Source organism: Taeniopygia guttata, chromosome 2 (genome assembly GCF_048771995.1).
Source record: "Taeniopygia guttata chromosome 2, bTaeGut7.mat, whole genome shotgun sequence".
Lineage (NCBI taxonomy): Eukaryota > Metazoa > Chordata > Aves > Passeriformes > Estrildidae > Taeniopygia > Taeniopygia guttata.
In genome coordinates this window covers 41449441-41470937 of record NC_133026.1, presented here as the reverse complement: position 1 = coordinate 41470937, position 21497 = coordinate 41449441, and the positions used below count along the sequence as shown (strand labels likewise).

Here is a 21497-nt window from a genome sequence, read left to right as displayed (position 1 = left end):
ATTTGTTTGTTGACTTCTGGTTGATTTGTTTTATTTAATTTTAGCTTTTTTAACAGGCGAGAGAATTTTAGCATGAAACTAATTGTAGAAAAGAGGTCTATTTAGCACTAAACTGATAAGCAAAATCATATAAATGTAGTAAATACAACTGTCTAGGTCTGCAAAATTACGCATGTAATAAGTGTTTCCATTGTGAAATTGGAATTTCACCTATTTTCCAAATTTTGGTAAGTTAAAATTAAATATAAGTATGGAGTTTTTTACTACTATAAAAAATGTATGTTTTAATACGTGCCCTACTTTTATATAGTGTTGAATTGAAAAGAAGCTCAGAAGCATTACTTTTCATCATAAAGTAATTTTTTATTCTGTTTAATATCACTTAAATCAGATTTTTGCTTATATTAACTTGGTGTTAATAGTGCAGTCCACACTGATTTATGGAATGTTACATCAAAACTAAAATTAACCAAACATTAACTTGTGAGAAATGATCTGCATCATGTTACACTTCATGCAGAATTATTAAAGATCCTACCTCTTTATTTGGACCATAACTTAGCATTAAAGCACTACTTGGAGCTAATTTTTTAGTAAGCAATTTTATGGCAAACTAAGTCTCTGTGGTCTTGAAATTTAATTTTGTTTTTAAAACTATGCCTATTATTATCCTATTAGAAATTTATGATTAGAGTTAGGCTTTCAGATTTCTTTACTGTAGGTGGTTAAAATCAACTGGAAGGTTAAGCAAGTGGCCACATCATACTTCATATTAAATTTTAGCTGTCACTGAACTAAATAATAGTGATAGAATGGTCAGAACAATGTTTATTTTGGCTGAGTGTCTGACTGCTGTATAACCTCTGCCAGTGTTATTGTTGTTAAAGAGCCAAGTGTGTGAAGATTTTGTAGTAATTGATAATAATTATTTATAGACATTTAGAGAAATAAAACTAAAAGAAGTCCAGAGATATATTTCTTCCCACAGTTTAAAAAAGCCAGTGAAGGATTTTCTGATCACTTTGAAATGTGTTTATTACAACTTTTGATACCCTGACTAGTCATCAGTATGGGTTTCTGAACATTTGGTACAGGGAGATCCAGATTTCATGGGGCCTCTACCAGTGTAACGTCTCTTTTGAGTGCCAATTGGCAGTCCTAGAACTTGGAAAGAACTTTTGGTAAGATGACACTTCTACTGCTTCTTGCAAGTCCTTTTCCATATATAAACAGTTACTATTTGATTCCTGCAGGAATTATGCAGCTAAATGATAGTTCTTTCCTTCCTTCCTTACAATATGGGGAAATCTAGGACTTGCATCTAGGGCTTCATGGAGTGAGTTTTAACAGCAATTTTGTGAGGCAACAATTTTATGTAGTTATTGGGAAAAAGAGATTATTCTAAAACACTTTTGAGGATTTTTCAAGTGAGAAATTAATGTCTTCAGGTCACTGTAATGTTTGGATAGCAAAGCTAGGAACTGTGATTCCTTACTGTGAGCAAAAAAAGATGCTGTTGTGTGTGGAGAAGTGTTTGTTGTGTCACAGAATTATAGCACTGCACAGGCAGCATTGTAGGTGACAAAGGAGATGCGGTACTTAAACCACTTGGGGAAGCATTAAGACTTGCAGGACTTTCACAGGTGTGAACCTTATTTGAGGATGTACACTAAACTGTGTGTTGATGTTAAAGCTTTGTAGTAAATGCTTAAGCTGATAGTGGGGGAAATTTTTATAGTTTTTGACCTGTGCCAAATTTTACTTTGCGGCTTTGAAAAAGTCAGGTTTTGCTTTTTATTTCATTTTTTTGTTCTCCTTTTTTTTTTTTCTCTGCAAGCATGTGCTTGGAAAGGTCAATGGATAAGGTCTAATGTGAGTCCTAGCAAAAAGAATGCTGTAGATCTAGATATTTAGCGTAGTGTTGAGGTTCTGTGGGGTTGTGCAATAAGAGCTCATGAAAAAAAATGGATTCAGCTCCTTGAACAGGACACCATGTTTAGACAGTGTGAAGTGTGCACATTTAAAAATTCTTTTAACAATTTAAATGTTTTTGAAAGTATTTGCCTAATTTTGTGCAAAATTACTTTATGTAAGTGGGGAGAAATGCTGTATGTTAGATCATTGCTTTCACTGGCAGTTTTCACCTTGATTTTGGAGTGCAAGAAGATGAGAGCTAGCTTTATAACAAAGATGACCTTTAGGTATGCATGAGTAATAACTCAAATATTTGCTTTTAGGAGATGAAAATGATCTCATATTCACCTAAGGTATGGAGGCAGCATGGGCTGCTAAACTGTGCTAACTTCAGTCTTTCTGGCCTAGTAATGTGGGCGCTTTGTCAGGGGAGAGCTGATGACCTTGGACTGCAGCTACAATAGCACTGCTCAGGTCTGTGTTGCTGTGCCTTTGCTAGTCAGGTATAAAACTAGTTACCTAAAATCATGTCCATTTCTCTTTCTAGATATGTTTTAGTATAAAAAGCTACTTTGTGGTGTTTTCTTTGTGGTAGTTTGTGGTTGATTATTTTAACTAGTCTTCTTGCATTTCAAAACTAGTGTAGTAAGTACACTCTAGACAGATTACTCAGTTGGACTGACCAGGGCATTTCATCTCTCATAGGTACTGCAGAAAGTGTTTATACTGTTTCAGTTTTGAAATGCAAGTGTCCTGTATTCTGTTCATTTTAGGAAATGATACAGTGGTACAGTGAGTGGCAGTTTTGGAAAAGGAAGGGAGAGAACACAGAGAAGTAGCCTTTGTTAGTTACAGCTCTCCAGTTTTTCCTGGACTTGTATTTAAAATATCTTCCTCCAACCCCCCACTGTAAGTAAGAAATTAGTAAGGGCTTATCCTATTGATCATCTTCTGTCAAGATACAATATAAGTAGTCTTTAACTATAGGTGGATGCTAATTAGAAAGTGAGATATGTGACTCAGGAAGTTACATCCTCATAACACTGCATCTATACTTTATATGGATTGTATGTATTACACTCCCATTTGTCTGCAAACTCACTGTCAGAAAATTTTCACTTTAATTATCTGGGTGGGAAAAACAGAAGAGTGTTGCTACTCTAAAACAGGCAATGTAAAATTTCCTGGAAAAAACCTTAAACCAAAACCAGCTGTTTCTCAGAAAGCAATGGATACCTCTTATCTTGAAGAAGAGTGAAGCAGAAGGAAAGACAGCAGAAAACTTTTGTGTCAGTTTTGTGTCTGTTGAAGTCAATACAAATGAATGAGGCCTTAAGCCTTTATTCAGTAGTTGATATTAATTTGGCACAGAACATGATAATGTAAGTTATACTACAGCTACTACTACTTAAATGTGTTTAGACACACTTTTCGATTTGAGAAGTGTTGTGATACAAATTTGTGTTACAGGTACATTTAACAACTCAGTTGCAGCTGAGCTTGTTGATACCAAAAGGGCTGTTCCCAGTTGGGTTTTAACAGGAGCCATTATGATTTGTTTAGAGGTATTGATTCTATAAAAGTATAAACCAGTTTCAAACCTAACATGAGGCCTAAAAAGGGCAGCTGCAGATGTTACCTGTGCACTTTCTTCTGAATTGGTGTTGGCCCCTGTTCTAGAAACCTGTGATACTTGAACAGTGTGAAAATACCAGTGTGAGCACACAGAAATGTTCTTCTGGCTGTACAGCAATGTTTGTGTGATTGCCTGCCCTTCCTCTCCTTAGAGAGAAAAACAGAATTGAGAGCATGTAGAGCAGATGCAGTTACTCAGTGCCTTCTGTGGCAGTTCCTTTGGAAGCTATAGACGTCTATTATTCTCTACCTGCTTTTTCTATCTCAGGTTGGTCCTGCTAAGATCAATAGAAACATGTCGCCTAGGGGAGTAAGTGGGATGCTTAAATCTCTGGCAATGTCAGTTTCGTCTCCCAGAGTAGTAAATGTACATGTGCTTATAAAAATTATTCAGTAAGTAGCATTAACTGTCTCACTTTCAGGGATGAGGTGATGGAAATTATTCTAATACTATAAACTAATTGTTACCGTTACATAAACATGAGCTGAATACTTCTCTGATCTCTGAACCTTTGCCTTGTGTTTACAATATGTTTGAGGTCACTTAGAGTGCATATAAGTAGCATCTTCCTAAACTGTACTTTGTTCTGTGCATTTGATTTTGTATTCATGTTGAGTCATCCTGGGTTCCAGATACCCAGGCAGGGAGAATTAAGGTTGCTATGGGAATTGTAGAGCAAATGTTCTACTAAAATTACACTGTTTGTCCATATGGGTTATGTCAAGAATGAACCTGGCTCATTATTTCTGATATTTCCTTCTACCAGCCCCCCACTACGTCGAACCTGAAAAATATGAGTTATACAAACATAGCTGCTTTTCTTTTTTTTTTTTTCAGCCTGTAGTTTAGCACTAATCAAGCATGTGCAAAGATGATAATTTTCCATCATTTAATAAATGGCAATTTATAAATTAGGGATAATACTGTACGTATGATAACTACATTCAGAGATTGCTGCAGCATTCATTTTCTTAAGCAGTTTCAGAGAAGCCAAGATTATTCTTTACAATTATTAAAACATTTAATTACATTTCAAGTAAATGGTAGATTCCCAGGGGATCCTGAGAGAGTTACATTTGAAGGGAATTCAGTCTCCAGTTTTTGTGTGCCTTCAAAACTGCTACTTATTTCTGCTTTATGTACAAAATTCAACCATTTTATGTACACATTTAAAGCAGCATGGCATATCATACACATATGTGCAACTACAGGGTTGTTTTCTTTCACAACTATAGCACAAATACTGCAGTAGTTTAAAATCAGAGTTCTCAGTTTGAAAGTGAAGCATTAAAAAAAACATATTTCAGTAAATATTTTCTTGGATAGGGGTATCACATCTCATGGTCTTGTTTTCAGTGCAGGGTGGCTGGCTGATGCAGCAGTGATTTTCACAGCAAACCCTGAACTAGGGTGAGAAGGGGCACCTTCTGCAACTCTGTAATGCAAATTACTGCTTCCAAGATACATGGGCCGTTTTGTTAATCCACACTTACCTGCTATTTTTACGGAATTAAGTAGAAGGTATTTTTGAATGTTATCAGTGGTAATATATGACAATGTAATATTAGGTGGCTAGTGAAGTTTCAAATACTAAGTACAGAAAGTACTTACATAAATGCCCTCAAGAAGAAAGTAACCATAGAAATGGCTCATATATTTTAAGCATAGCATGAAGTTTACATTATTATACATGTTTATTGAGGGCTTACTGTAATCTTCAGCTCCTTGTGTAATGCCTAAAGTACTGAATGTGACTCTTAAGAAAGACGGGAAACATTTTGAATTTACAGCAAACATGAATAGTAAGCATTGTTACTCTTAGTTATTTAACAAGGACCTGATCTCTGACAGCTTTTGCTACATGTTCTTACTCTAATGCTTGCCTTGCAGGCGTTGAATGCTTTGGAAACTGTGCTACATAGGTGCTTTTCAGCAGCTGCTACCTGCTTCTTGGTTGCAATTCAGATTTCTGACAACATGATTTTAATAAATGACCAGTAAGACGATGGCTAGCAACATCTCATCCAACAAGCAAACCTGAACTACATCTGCCCAAATCTGACATATGCTTTAAAGTAGCATTTAAGAATATAATAATAATAATAGTAATTTTAAAAGATTTGGAGTTATTTTTTTCCAGCACCAGATGTTCTGACAGAAACCTCTGCATCCTTGAAGATACTCATGTTGAAATGTGTAATTTATGTTCAACATGGCCTTTTCTCTTCTGAAGACTGATTTCACTCTAAGTCCAAACCCCACCTTTTATCAGTTGTGTCCTATGTTGCAGTAAACCGATAGAAATTTCCTGTGATTGCTGATGTTGACCTAATGGCTAGCAGCAACATTTTAGGAGCTCTTTGGAATGCTTGAAATTCACAAATGGGCCTAACTTCCTGATAACCAAAATACACTTTCTAGATCAGGGCTATAGTTGTTAACTTCGGCAAAATGATCCTTCTGAAGCATAAGGAAAACTGCTACTCAGAAGAACCCACAGAATAACATCTGTCTATAAGTAACGTTTGATGACTAAAAATAATGACTTTGCAAGGTAATTTTTATAGTAAAATTGCATAAGAATAAATTACCACAAAGTTCTTTTTTATAAACTGCTCTCAGTGCTGTATTCTGTGGTTTAAAATAGAACAATGTGCTTCCTGCTTGGCTAGATGGCAGCCAGCTGCCATCCAATATTTACTTGAATTTGTGCACTCCTTAATTTTGTTTTTCTAATTTTTTTGGTTTTGGATTGCTGAAAGCAACTTGAAGTGGGGGAAACCTTGGGAGCTGCTTTTTCTCTTCCCTGTGATTTTTCTTTGCGATCCCAGCTCTCTGCTCCCATTGAATTAGTAGGATGTGGTTAGTAGAAAATACTCAAGAAAAGGGATCATGGTGGGGGAACCCAGCACTTAACAGTTGTTCTTGTACAAAATGTCATGTGTTACCCAGATACATGGAGTATTCACAGGGAGCACTAACACAGCAGGCAAAAGAGGAAAACTGTCATGTCTCCTGCAACAGGCCCTGATGTCCTGACACCTCCCTCCAGTGGCAAAGTGGCCAGTGCTAGGTTGATACTGATCATTTTGCAGAATAATAGCTTACTCTGATTTGTGGGAAAACACAGTGGTCATTGATACAATTTGTCTGAATCACATGCTTTTACTTGTGTATTTCTTAGGGCAGCCAGCTCTTTCTAAAAAGATTTCACTTCTCACCTAAAGACGTGTGGAGTGATTCCATTAAATGCTCTTAGCTGACACTGTCACACTGTCAGAGGAATTTTATTTTTTCTAGTGTTTTAGTACTTTGGTTTGTTTGTAAATCTTCTTCCACATGGAAAATTTTGTGAAGGAGAAGTGTTCTCCTTCAGATTTACGCAAGATTTTCAGATTTTAGCAAGAAGGTATTCTCAGAATAATGAAAAGATTTTGGGAGAATGACAGGAAAAACTTCCCTCCCCTCCCATTTTTTTCCCCTCCTGTATAATAAAGCCACTCACGAAAAGATGAATATATATCTGAGTATTGATTAAGACTAAAAATATCCTCTAATTTAGAAAATCCAAGATTGCCTGTCTACTTAAATATTCTCTGGCAAAATGGGAAGTTTTTGTCCTAGTCTGTCTGCATGGACACAAGGTCTTTTCCTCACCCCTGGCCCCAGTTGCCTTTCTGTCATTCAGTAGCTCATTTCTCAGGTGAGGAGGACAGATTGAATATAGAAAGCATGCATTTAACATGTGTGGGGTTGTCATGTGTAGTAAGGAGGTAGCAAAGGGAGGCATTAGATTTGTTTTCGCCTGACATATGAGGGGTGTTTTGCTGAGATTTCTGGAGGCATTCTCAGGGATCCTGCCAGAACTGCTTTGATCCTCTGTACTAACCATTCGTATTGCATGGGTTGTGAAACTCTCTCTGGTGTCTCTCTGCTTCCCAGATTTAAGAAGCAGACTTCTTTAGAAACTCAGAACACTCCGATTGTCCTTGGGAGTGTCTTGCATCCGAATAAAATGTCTTAGTGAAGTCCTAGAGAACCCTGACAATTACAGATATCATAAATTTTTGGTGTTTGGAGATGGACCTGTTAAATATATCCTGTCTTTCATTCTTCTGAATAGAATGCTGCTTTTGTAAAACAGTAGTTAAGTTAGGTCAGCTCCCTTTCTTGCTGAGCTTCTGCCTATTTTGAAGGGAGGAGCTTCCTCTCATATACCTGAGCTGCAACCAACTGAGAATTTCTTGGGAGGGTAGATTAATTTTCCTCCTCTGACACTGCATGGAATGTTTAAGGCTTCCAGACCATTCAACAAAAGAGACCTGTCCCCCTTTTTCTCTTTCCCTCAAATCTGGGGATTTCATGGACTAAGCAATAGTATTCAGACCTACAAAATATGAAGTCCTACTATTGTAGCTGTGCAACTAATAACAAGAGGGCTTGCAGGTGTGATTAATAAGCTACTGGATAGCAGGCCAATGAGAAGACGTCTGTAGTTCATCAAATGATTAATGAATCTTGTCTGTGCAAAATAGAATTATATTATAAGGATATGCTGTAAGTTTCCAAGTTGCAGAATTTGAAGATACAAAATAGGAACCAAATGTGTAAAAAAGGGAGCATAGTTTCATGTGTAGTATATGAAAAAAATAACTAGCCAATTAAAAATGTTCCTGACAGATGTAGGTAAATACGAGCTGCTTTCTGGAGAGTAAACCCTGTGCTGAGGTCTGTGGAGAGCTCATAGCCCCTGGAGGTGCTGATGGTGACCACTGGGACAGCAGCAGATTGGAAAGAGTACCTGAGAACGGGAAGCAATTGAGCCAGCCTGCCTCCTCCACTCCCTGTTTTTCTGGTTGTCTTAGACTTGGCTTTTAGACTCAGTCCTGATGACATTTGATGTTTCCTCTGTAAGGTTTTCCTCACAAGGAACCACCCTGTGGAGTGCGTGTCGAGAAGGCTGAGCACAAAAAGCCGAAACAAAACCCCAAAGGAAATACTGTTTAGTTAGCTGAGACAATGAAGATATGTAGCAACTGACTTTTCAGTTTTTCCTGTAACAGAGATTGTGGGTTCCCAGTTAGGGAAAAGATAACAAAATAATAGATGAGGGTGGAGAGAGCTTGTTTTCATTCTCCTTTGAGGGAAAAAATTGAATGGTGAAAGCAGAGGCAGGGACTGAAGAGAACAAGAAATGTGCTCTGGTGATTAGCTTCCATCCTGATTGTCAGAGGTATAGTTCTGTTTGTTCCATCACTTTTTGTGTCTCTGTCTGCAAATTGCATGCCAAATGAAAATTAACTTGCTCCTTTGAAGCTTTGTTGATAGGATGTATGTGTCTGAGCCTTAATAACTATTATATAACAAGTCATTCCAATTTTAATGTTCATTGTTTGCTTTGTTAAAATAATTGAGGTCAGCTGGCTGCCACCCTGAGGTGATGATAATGGAGAATTTCGTGCTTATTCCCAGTAATGGGAGGGAAGCAGTAATCAGGAAAGGACAGCTGATACGGATGTCATTATCTGCTTCCATCTTTCCAAAATACTTTCAAAGTATCTCACTTGGTGTTCTAGGATTCTTCCTTAAAACATTTTTTGTCATTAGCATATTAATGTTCACAGAGGCTACTGTGGGTCTTACTCCTGATTGAAGATTTGTGGGTAGAATTCTTTCCTGTTTACAGTTTAAGGAGGTTCTTTTTGGTCTGAAGGTCAGGTTTTATTGAAAGCCAAGTGTACAGATATGTTACTGGTGGTCATCTGGTCTTGTACCTGTTTCTACACTTGACACTTTAAAAGCTGAAGTGCAAAATTATCTTGATAAGAGATTTCTGTTAGGTATTGGAGTACTTCCAGCAGCAACCTCTATTCTTAGTTATTTCATCTTAGTTATATATTAAGCTGTGATTTTGTCTTCCTGGCTTGCATGCTATAGATGGAATCCCATCCCAAGATCTGTAATGTGACTTTACTGAAGAAAAGAGTGAAGTCTGTAAATCCTTGTCAGAAAATTTCTTTTGTCAAGCAGTAAGATGGACATAGCAAGTAACCTTGAGCAGTCTGAGAAGTCTTCTCAGTAATTTAAGTCAAAGCAAAAGTTCACTTCCTCTGCTGTGGTTTTGCTTAACTCAAAACAACAGAGCATTACATTTGGGAAAAAAAAAAATCACTTTTACGGCATTGGTAGAAGTTACCTTCATTTGCCAGACATCTCAGTTGGTAAGGTATACTTTCTGAGCTGATGATTAACACTATTTACGGTAGTCTTGCATGTGTGTTGATGCTCTTTCCTTTTTCAGAATAGTGGAAAGTGGGCAAGTTTAATGGAAATACTGTTGGATTTATGAATATGAGTGAATTGGTCGCTAGTGTGTCCAGTTAGTGACGGGTGTGGTTGCTTTAGTGACATGGGACTTCCAGGTATCAGTGTCTTACATTTTGATGTATTCTTGATAGATGTATATGTATATATATACACCTACATTCTACTTATACTGGCTGTTTTAACTTTTGATTTTTACATATGACAGTTTGTGGTGTTGATGAAATACAGGTCAATATTGCAAGAGGAGTCCTTGCTCAAGGTCAGAATTGATGACTGTGTTATGTTCATGTGGCAATACAATATATCACATTTACAGTGACTTAAAAGGTTTTTATTTCTTGTTTATGGACTCTTCTGTTCTTAATTTGCTTTTAAGAAAAAAGGTGTTTTCTATTAAATGAAAGAAAAAAACCCTCTAAACTCCTGTGAAATCTGCATGTTTAACAATGGTTAAATGTCCTCACTCATACATCATTTGTGACTTATTCTAGAATAGTTTGAAAAGCTGGTCTCACCTCCTGTCCTTTCTCAGTGTTTTCTGAAAAGTTATTTTTCTGGTACAATTTTCTAAAAAGCAAAAAACTAGTATTTCTAGGAAGTGTGTATGTGCATGTGTCAGAGAGAGAGTCTGTGTTTCCATATTGGAAAAACCCACCCCAAATAAAGCACCAACCAATCAAATCCTGCCAAAAAAGAGTGCAGCAGCAAGCTTGCTATTTCCCAGTCTTTAAAAGCAGTAAACTTCTCACAAGGACAGCTTGACTTGGAGTGATGCATGTTGCATTTCTATTACTATTAAAGTGTCTAAAGATATTTCCACACAACTGTTTATTTTTACAGATGCTCTATTTTTGTATAAGCTCTTTTTATTGTGTTGTTTATTTTCCCATGGATTTATTAACTGTTTTCAACTTGCATGCAGTCAGTAATAGAAAGGATTTAAAAATAAAAATGACTGCATTAAATCTTTCAGAGGTCTTGCCTACAGATAAGCAGTCAGACCACGTGCTGCTGGTGATGGTGTGCAGAGATTGCTACAGTAGAGAAAAAGTGTTATTAACTGATGGAGAAGAATGTCTCTTTCATGAATGATTACTAGCATGTCACAGATGAGCTTGATGATACAGAATTCCTGTGGTTTTTCAGTGCTAAAAGAATGTTTTCTTTTTTCTCTGGAGTGTTTTGGAGTTTTCCTCATGCATGGGTAAGCATATTTTAATACTGACTGTAAAAGCATTCAATTATGTTATCAACACTATTTAAACAACATTTAAACAGAGTCTAAACTAAAATTTCAAATTGCTCATATGTGTATTGGACTGTGGCTGGCACAGTCTGAAGAATCCTCCCTCATGTTTTATGTTCTGGAAGAAGGGTGGGTGATCTGAAGCATTTAAATCATTATGTAGAAAGACAGGATTGGTAATGCTACTTGTTTTCATGGCCAGCTCCATGTGTCCCCTGTGACAAAAGGAGAATGTCTTCTTGCCCTCTGAGGTCATACAGCTGATGTCATTCTTCCTTTGAGGAACCTGAGGTTATGTCATTCTTTGGCTGATGTCATTCTTCATTTGAGGAACCTGAGGTCACTGTCTTGGGAGGTGCCCCTGCAGCAGCTGTGGATTGAGTTTTACAGATAGCAGAAAGCTGGTGTTGTTTAGGTTGTTGTGATGCACTGTGTTAATTGGGCAAAGTTCTGTAGGATCGATAATTCTGGAAAGAAAGATGTCTGATAATACACATCTGTCCTAGGCAAACACACCTATGCCTGTTAGTCTTGGAGTCCGGGTAACAAAAGCATTTAAAATAAAATCATGTCAAAAGCAATCATATGCTCTTACATTTAGGTGTGGCTATTCAGTTTTTTTCATTTGAAGTTTCTGTTTATTTTTGTTGTCAGGCAGAAGGAAAAATCTTGAATAGAGATTATTTATTATTATACTTAATAATTTGGAATCTCTCCCTTTCTTTTTCTAGTTTCAGAAACAAATTGAAGCCTTAAATAAAAATGGCATACAGATTTTAAAAGATGATTTCTCTGTGTGGGAAAGAATCATTTAGTATTTTAATGAAATGTTGGATTCCTGTATTTTTTTTTTTCTTTTAGCGTGGAAAATAGAACTTCAGATTTTCATTTTTACTTCCTAAATTAATTTTTAATAACTAATTTTAGCTTATTTACCACATGAAAGAATGTTCTTTCATCTTATGTCTGAAATAAATTTCTTTGCAAACCTAGGGTATCTCATGGCTTTTTCTGCTTATCTTCCACATACTGTGGAAATAACCCTGAGAATTAGTAATTTCTACTTAGCATTTGTGTTGGATTCTCATCACATAAGTGTTTGGTGTCTTGCCTTGTGGTGGGCTGTGTGTTCAGAACAGGAGGTGCAGTTCCAGCTGTGAAGGAGTAGGTAGCAGGTTAAGTAGGGAAAGCAGTCACACAGGATGTTAAGATCAGCCCTGAAGAGGAGGAAGCGGCAGAAACAAAAGCTGTGGATTGTCTTGTTTTGGAGCAAGAGGTAGGGAGGGCATGACCTAGAGAGGAAAGCATCACAGATGTTTCCTGTTGCGTTCTGACATTCACTAGAGGGTCATTGGTTGGCAGGTTTGTTGGAGTGCAGTGTTATTCAGGAGAATTTGTTGGCTTGGCATGGCAAGGCTTTGGCATGAGAAGGCCACAGACATGGCTTCTGTGAGAAGCTGCCAGAAGCTTCCCCATGTCTGACAGAGCCAGGGCCGGCTGGCTCCAAGATGGCCAAGACCATCGGCCACGGTGGTAGAGCCTCTGGGGTAACAGATTTAAGAAGGGGGAAAAAACTGCTGCCAGAGAAGAGAGGAGCGAGAAAATGTGAGAGAAGCAACTGCAGACACCAAGGCCAGTGACAAAGGAGGGGAAGGTGATGCTCCAGGTACTGGAGGAGGGATTTCCCTGGAGCCTGTGGAGCAGCCCATGGTGAAGCAGGATGTCCTTCTACAACCCATGGAGGCCCATGGTGAGCAGAGATCCACTTGCAGCCTGTGCAGAACCCTGCCAGAACAGTTGGATGCCCGAAACAGGCTGTGACCCGGTGGGAAGCTCAGGCTGAAGCATTTGCTGACCAGACTTGTGACCCTGTGAAAGACCTGTGCTGGAGCAGTTTGTGAAGGATTGTTTCCCATGCTGGATCAGGTGAAGAGAGGAAGGAGCATGGAGTGGCAGAGACAATGTGTCATGATCAGGCTGTAACTCCCCCTAACTCTCCCCCTGTGCTGCTCTGGGAAGGGAGGCAGTGAAACTGGGAATGAAGTTAAGCCTGGGAAGAAGGGAGGGGTGGAGGAAAAGTAAGATCTGGTTTTATTTTCTCGTTACCTTACTCTGATTGGCACTAATGACACTGATTTCCCTGAGTCCAGTCTTGTTTTACCTTGGTGATTGGGTGACCTCCCTGTCCTTATCTCGACCCCCCAAACTTTTTGTAGTTCAGACAAGGAGGGGAAGCAGTTGGGCACTGGATAACCAGCCAAAGCCAATCTCCTGCAACAACACAGGCAATACCTGCGAGTTTCTGGCAGGCTAAAAGGTATGAATTGCCTTCATGCTTCAGGAACAGCTGTTAATTGGGAACACATTTCATCTGCTTGTTTTCCTGAATCAGAAGATAAAGAAAGAAGCAAACCATGCATTTGAGCTGGTGTCTTCCTAGGATGAGGCTTCCTCTTACTGAACATTTTTCAATTAAGTAAATGCATGCGTAATAATGCTAGATATTTGCAGACATGTAATTCCTTTTAATACATATAATCCTACTGGTTCTTTCAGGTTTTTTTTAATTGTGCATTTGTCATAAAGTTGTATTTTTGACATTTTAATGCTTTTCTGAAAACGTGCAGTTGTTTTGTGATATTATGAGAAGAATATAGAGGTGAAGAGTAGCTGTCAAATCCAAAACAAGAGTGGGAAGAGAAATGGATTCATATTTGGTGAGGAGACAGGGGCAAATACCCTTCATTGTTGTTACAAGTAGAGAACTGCTACTTTGAGCTGTCTGTATTTGCAAATGGGAAAGATGGACAATTGTAAGACGCTAAAATAACCCCATGTAAGAGCAAAGTCATTCAAAGTTGGGCAAGTTATTTCACTTTGGAAAAGGAAAGTTAGAAACTTCCCTTTCTCAGAATCAAAGCTTTTCATTCTGATACTGAAACAAGCTTAGAGTGCTGGTAGGTCAAGCATTTTACCTCTCCTCTTCTGGGAAAAAGCAAAAAACAGAGCCACCAGTAAGACAGAGGATGATGCTATAACTGCATGACTTAGTGGCTTGTAAGTGTTAGTGTGGTTAATGAGTTTCATCTTTTATGGTTTGGTGTTTTTGTGCTAGCTTCTCCTTTATTTACTTTCTGTAGAGCACCTGCACTTCATCTCTTCTGAGATCTTTTGTCAAAGTATTTTTAAAAAAACGGCAAACATATTTAAAAAGTTCAGTTATTTCAATAATATATGTAATTTCCTTATGCTTTTTGCCATTGAGTTGATCTGTCACTTAGAATAGAGGAGGTTTGTCTTTTTCTGGGCATTCAGCACCTAAAACAGTGTGGTTTTGATCAGTGTTTGAGCAGTAAATGTTCAGCAAGTTCTGATACTTTGAATCCTACACAAAAGTTGCAGTTCCAGATGTCTTCTGCTGTATCAGGTCTGTAGAGCAGCAGCTGCTATCACAACTATAACATGAAACTAGGTAGTAAGGAAAAGATGAATCAAAAGGCCCCTTTAAAGCTATCTTAGGTCAGCTAGAAAACAGTAAGACTTGGACTAACACCTTGTTTTGGATAAAGGTGGAATAGACTTTGGATTTTACTGAAATTTCTCTTAATCGAGTAATACAGCTGACAAAAAAGCTGTAAGGTTTTGGGCTGGGTGATAGCTGCAAACACCCAGTTATTTTTTCCAAATGTTTTCCAAACTCCCTGATCAGTTTATCTTATGCTCCTGTCTTATCTGTGAAAGAATATAGTCTTTATTAAGGGGGAGGGGAAGATTAAAATGTTTGAAGCTGTCAAAGTTTTGTTTTTGGTTTTTAATTTTTGTTTTATTTTTTATGGAAGCAAATCTTGAATTTCTTAGCTGTTCCCCCTGCCAAAAAAAAAAAAAAAAAAGAGAAAAAAACCAGGAAAACTAGTCACTTGGAAATGAAAATAGAAGATTCTGTCACTGTGAAGTACGATAAAGTCAGGTTTTCAATTTCACACTCTTATGCAGGATGGGAAAAAGAGAGGAGCAGTTTTCCATACAATTATATTGTTTAGTCTTCCAGGGAGACGGTCATCTTTTTTCTCCTGTCTTTTCCTTCCATTTGCCTCCTTGTGCTCTTTCCATGAAGGAGGAAGGAGGAATACTTGCATTACCTCGGATTGATTCTGTAGTTCCCTAAAGCTGCATATTGAGAGGGTCTGTGTCACCTTCTGACAGGTCTTGTTTTCTGCCAAAGGGAATTAAAATTGTCTGTGGCTTTTACTGAAGTTTTGGCCTCTGTTTTAAATGTTGATTATTAAAATGTCATGTTAACCTTCAGCAAGGCATTTGGCTAAATTTACGAGCTGCAACAACATCTTCTTGTGTAATTCTAGTCTTTTTTGCAAGAGTGGTTATTTGCATCTCTGAATTCAGTTTCCTTTCATGCTTTTCAGTGCACTCAAAACATATTTTTTAATCAGTCAATTTACAGTAGCATAGGAAGGCTTCAGGAAGCACACAATACTTGAAAATATAATAATGATATTTTAAAAAGTAATGAAGTTTATAATACATTTTTACAGTACAGTAGTGTGGACAAATGGAGCTTGAATCTTTGTTTATTATGATGTCTTCAGATATATTTTTCTGAAAACTTTGGATATCTGAAGTGTAGACCTGTAAATTTTTGCAGCAAGTTTTTTGCAAGGTAAGTGTAAGAGGCTTGTCATATGCATATATAGTTTCCTACAGGCTGCAAAAATGGAGAGAGAAGTTTTGAACATATTCTGTTTCTTTTGGTCTTAGGATTTTGAAAGCTTGCCAATTTGTTTAAAGAGCAGCCTGCTCAAATACTGTTTTTACCTGCTATACAAGCACCCCTTTCATCTCCATCTGGATGGTCCAAACCCAAAAAGAGATTAACTTTCTGTCTGACAGCTGATATTCATATTGGGTATGAAAGAAGTACTCTAAGTTGCTTTCTATGCTAATGTCTTGAAAGTTAAAGATTACTGCATTTTGTAAAACCAGGTCCTTAGTGGTGTTTGAGAAATGAATAATGCCCGTTCTTAAACTGTGATGAGATACACTGTCCCTCCTCCTTTCCTACATAAAATAACTTCCTTGGGTGTCTCAGGTCACCTACAAAGGCAAGAAAATCTAAACCTAAATGAATAATGGAGACGGAAGTAGAATTTTCATACTTTTCCTTACAAAGACTTTCAGAAAGTATGAGTCACTATTAAACCTACTGTGAACCTACTATTTTAAGAGACTATTTTCTCTAACATAGTCTTGACATTTTTACAGGCCTTTGGTAGTCTCAAGCCCTTCGTTTTTTTAGGTGAGTATATGGTATGTTTGGATCAGAACATTAACATCCATTTGTGGTAGTTCTTCACATTTAGTCACTATTTCAATCCATAAGAATTTAACAGCTACATAGTGATATTTCCTATGACAGCAGATGTTTTTGGACCTTTACAGATCATGAGCCAAGCTGAAGGACAACAGAAGAATCTTGTACAAGCCATTGAATCTCTCCCAAATTCTGGACCTCTTACTGCCTTGGATCAGGACTTGCTACTTTTAAAAGCTACCTCTGCTGCCACCCTGAGCTGCCTTGGAGAATGCCTGAGTCTACTGCAGCAAAGCATGCATCAAGTGGGCCAACAGCATAACAGGACACTGTCATCAGGTGAGCACAAGCTCCCTTGGATATTGCTTCATGTGCCTTGGGGTGTTTTCTTATGATATGAAGCAGGCAAAATTTGCTGTTCCCAGAGAGGCAAATTGGGATGAGCTGCTTGTGAGTTTCTGCAGTCTCAAGCACTGTAATTCTTTGCCTAAAAAAAAAGATGCAAAATGTATTGCAGTCAGAAGAGAGGATGAAAAGAGGCGGTCCTGAGTTTTCTCAGAGAAACTGTTCCTGAAGACAGCTGGAAAGTGGCATGGGGAAGAGGTATATATAAACCTACATTCTTAATAGCAGTGTGGAACCAGCTTAGTTGTTTTGGTTTGCTCCCCCTCCTTTTTTTAAAAAATAGATTTCAAACTCAATACAGATTTCTTTGATAAAAATAATGCTATACAGTGCTACAGTGAAAATAATATTTCTAGTTTTCTGCATGGAAAGATGCTGCTGAGGTGGATTTATTTTGGTCTCTGCTTTTCTTTGAGTCTGGAAAGAATTCTCCATGCTTTAAAAAAAAAAAAAAAAAAAGTGGCAAGTTTTATGAGCCTAAAATGTCAGTGTGATAATACAGTGAGCTCTGCAAGCATGAGCCTCTCAGTCCCCATGTATGTCAGTTTTTCCAGTTCACCCAGTTCTGAATCTGTCCATAATATTGGAAGTTGGACCTTGAGCTTTCTGGAAGGGTAGTTAGTGTTTCCCCATGCATAAACTGCACTGCTAAGTCTTAAGAACAAGAGCAAGTGTTGATGTAAGAGAAGCAGCAGCAGCAGAACTCTGGATACAGGGTGGCTTTTTGTGTTTTCTTTGGGTGCTTCCAAAACAATCCCCCTCACACTGCCCTTACTTGCAGTAGGTTCTCTACAGGGCAGGACATGCCCTCAAGGCTGCTGAGATGGCACAGTGGGACAGCCTCTGAAGCATTCCCATTGTGAGGAGAATAGAAATGTGAAAGGTTACTTGGGAAGCAGGAAAATGATATAAAAATGGTTCTTGGGAAAAACAGTATTAAACCTTTTGATACCTGTCCTGTGGTATGTGCTGACTTTCCCATATCTAGATTCCGATCAGTTTCATAATGGAACATAATTTTTTTTAAATTGCCATTTTCTTGTAGAATATGCAAATCTCCCTTGCACTTACCTAAGTAGTAATGATGAAGCGTTAATTAAATTATATTATTTGATATAACTTTATTTCAGAAAAGAATGGTTTGAAACAGAGATGAAAAGAATACTTTGAAGAAAAGTTACTTTCTAGTTTCAAGGTCCCTGTGATTTAAGGGAACTGTCAAGAGATGGGTGACTTGAGGTGTACATGTCCTTGACTCTGTGTCCACATAATCCTCTGTTAAATCAGTCTTTATTTTGACTTGATAATGGTTTTTGAGGCTCTATGGACAAGAAGAGAGAAATGCAAGCAAAACATAAGTAATTGCTTAAAGGGAATCCCCTTTTTTTTTTTTTAAAAGGACAGGCATGACTATGAAATACTGAATTATAAAATCTACTAAGTGTTTTTATTTCCTAAGACTATAAACTTGCATGAGAATCCTTTCTGGAATCAAAATTCTGTACCACTGGTTCACACCAGCATCTTTGGTGTAACTGCGAGAACTTGAAGGCAAGCAGTTAATTCTTCAGTGTGTACGTGGGCTTATTCTTTGGTATGGAAGTAAAAAAATAAAAAACCCCAAAAAAACACTAAGAAGGGAACTAAGAGCTGCTGAAATATTTAGTCTCTTCTCCCTGACTGAAATGATTTTTTTTTCCCCTCGGCCATATTATGCAATACAGTTGCCTGAAAGAACCTGGCCTACAAGTCTTGATTACTGATTTTCCTATACACTTAATCTTTTCCGGGCATACTTTGATAGACTTAATGTTTCTGCTGAGTCGGTAGAGTTTCACAGTCATCAAAGCTGCATAAGCTCATACCTATTAAGACTAAAGCCTTAAAGTAATCTCCTAGCAAACTAATTCTGAGAGATGATCTAGTTCATTTTGATTGTGTCCTCCAGGTGAATTTTTTTACTTTTATACCCAGCAGGTACAAGAAAAGATGACCTCTATTGTCACTGACTCTTGTTAGTTTGAAAACCATGTGCTCCTGTGGTAGGAATTCTCAAATGCCTTGCTTGTGAGATGTCACAGTCCTGTGCAATTTATTGCTGAATGCTTCCATCCCATTGCTGTGTCATTACCTCCTGTGTGGTGTAAAGATGCTAATGGGTATTGTGGGGCAGAATGTGTAGAAGACAGGAATATGATAATTTATCTTCTTGCTTCTAGCCTACAGTTCATGAAAGCAATCTAGTCCAGGCAGGTAACAGTCTTCCTTGTGTGGAGTGTGAGAAATACTCAATTGCTTAGCTTGGGTGACTTGAACCAACCCCAGAGTTTGCTTTCCTTCAGCATCCAAAGCTTTCACTATTATGCCATAAAGAGAGAGAGCTGCTTTAAAAGTAGATATATAGCTACTTAATCTGCTTTCTCTCTACCTTTTCTTGTGTCCTTGGGGTCTTTATACTTGATTGTGCAAGTTTTGCTGACTTTCCTGGAGACCTTGCAGTCCTACTGCCTCTAAAGCAAAGACTTAGAGTTTCCGACCTAGTGCTTATGGAATGCTCTCATGAAGATTATATTAAATAGTCACTATTTTAAACAGACTTACTGACATGTATTGTTTTAGACAAGAAAAAAACAATCTTCTTTCTTTTGATGTAAATATTTTTGTTGCCTTTTTCCCCCAATAATTAGAGTCAGCATTCATATTAGTGGAATCTTGTCCAGAATCTACAAGTATGTACATCATGACTTAAAATATTTTTATGGCATCCTTTCTGATGGAATAATTTAAGGATGACATGATTTTTCCATTTAATGTTTCTCACGAATTTTCAGTCTTAGACCTCAAGCCTATAAGCAGACATGAAGATTAAACTGAACTCTCCAATCTTGTCTTGAAGGCTAGTCAGTAATTTTTTTTTATTTCTACTCTGAAGCTTCATGGAAGGGTTTTTGTGATTGTCTGTTTTGAAAGTACATCAATGAGAACAGTCAGTGAAGCAAAATCCTGTCTGTGTTTCTACTTTTGAGTAAAAATAATGTCAAAAATAATTTCTAGCTGTCATTATTAAAGGTATGTGTGTTGATCACTGGCTAATTTTTTGTAATTTTTTTTCTTTCATTGAAAAATATGCCAGAGAAGGGTATTTTTAGCTGAAAGTGTTGGTTACATATAGTATGAGTTGAGGATGAGAGATTGCATCTCTACAAGCATCTTTGTGTTTGGGAATTAGGTTGGTTTTTTTTTTTGTTTGTTTGTTTGGTTTTTGTTTTTTTTTTGTTGAATGGTGGAAAATGTCAAGGCCTTTCTTTTTGGCTTAGAATGTCATCACTTAGGTACATCAAAAGTGCCTTCTGACAGGCTTGAGTTTATTTGGCACACAGACAAGGAGCAGGTACCTTTGAAAATAAAAAATGTGGAGAAAAAACTTTTCTTAATTTCTAACTTTAGAAGTTCTCGTGTTATTTTTTTTCCCAGCTCTGTATACAGCCTTTGGCAGAAGAGTATCTCCAGAGCCTGTTGACTGCAATTGTTAACATAATTCCCTCCCAGACTGCAAACGGAGCAAACTTGAATGTTTGTTTTAATATAGCTCTACCAGCGTATGTTGTGTTTTAGGTCTGTGGGTTTTTTTATTCTGGTGTTTTGGCAGACAGAATTCTCTCCTGTAGTAGCAGCCTGCGCAGATCAATCCGTTCTTTTAATCTGCATTTCTCTTTAGCCACTCATTTACTGAATAAAGCATCTTCCCAATAGGAATTGCCTCCTATATTTTAATTTCTCTCCCTTGCCTGCTTTTCCAAATTGTAGACCATTTCATTTTTATTAAGATTCTCTAAAAACAAAAACCAAACTCACACTTACTATGGATTTTCTGCAGTTCTCGTTCATATGCAAACAATGCTGCTTTTGGGTCCCTTGGAAGCAGATGGATTGGACGTGATTCTAGAGTTGGGGACAGGATATACTTGAGCTTTTTATTCTCTATTGCTTCCTTTTTGGAGAAAATAAATGGATAGGAAGGACAAAATCTAGATGTTTTCAATTTGTTGACAAATGACTGCTAGGAATTCTCTTGCAGCTGATGACAAGAGAGAAAAATTAGTAGACAAGTAAGTCCTTGTTTGAGCTTAAATGCATGTGGAGAGGGAAGAGTGAGGAAAGAAAATGGGAGGACAAATTTTTTGTTACGGGGGTACTTTACTGAAGTTGGCTTGGTCAGTCAGTTCTCCCTTAATTGCACCATCCTCAGCCTTGCTTCTGTCAAGAATAACCAGAACAGTTTGCTGCTCTATCTAAAGGCTAATACATTATTCCTTACATGTTCTTCATTCATTGGAAGATAACATTATTTTCCAGTCCTCACACAACATTAGCAAGTACAATCTCATGTGAAAAGCAGAGATGCAGCTGCCCTTTGCTCTTGCTGGTTCAGTGTGCTGTAAGGATTCAGCAGAAAGACCAAGCTGTCACATCCATTCCTGGCAGGAGAAGGAATCCAGGTCTAATACTGGTTTCTCCTCAAGACCTACCACTGCACTGTTAGGAGATATTTGTTAGAGTTTATTTAAAATATGTCAGGAAAGTGTTATCAATAGATCTTAGTTTGCAATAACGCCAGGGAAAAAAATGTAGGGTTTTTTTTG

At 37.6% G+C, this 21497-nt stretch overlaps 1 protein-coding gene across 2 annotated transcripts in view; it reads left to right on the top strand.

The window, feature by feature from the left end:
- Positions 1-21497, top strand: part of OSBPL10 (oxysterol binding protein like 10) — a 113549-nt gene that overhangs the window by 46686 nt on the left and 45366 nt on the right. Inside the window, exon 5 of one of the 2 annotated variants that reach the window (XM_030265010.4) lies at positions 16578-16788. The exons of the other annotated variant lie outside the window; for it this stretch is intronic. Coding sequence (XP_030120870.2) covers positions 16578-16788 — 211 coding nt within the window. The remainder of the gene's footprint in view (positions 1-16577; positions 16789-21497) is intronic. 2 annotated transcript variants of the gene reach the window in all.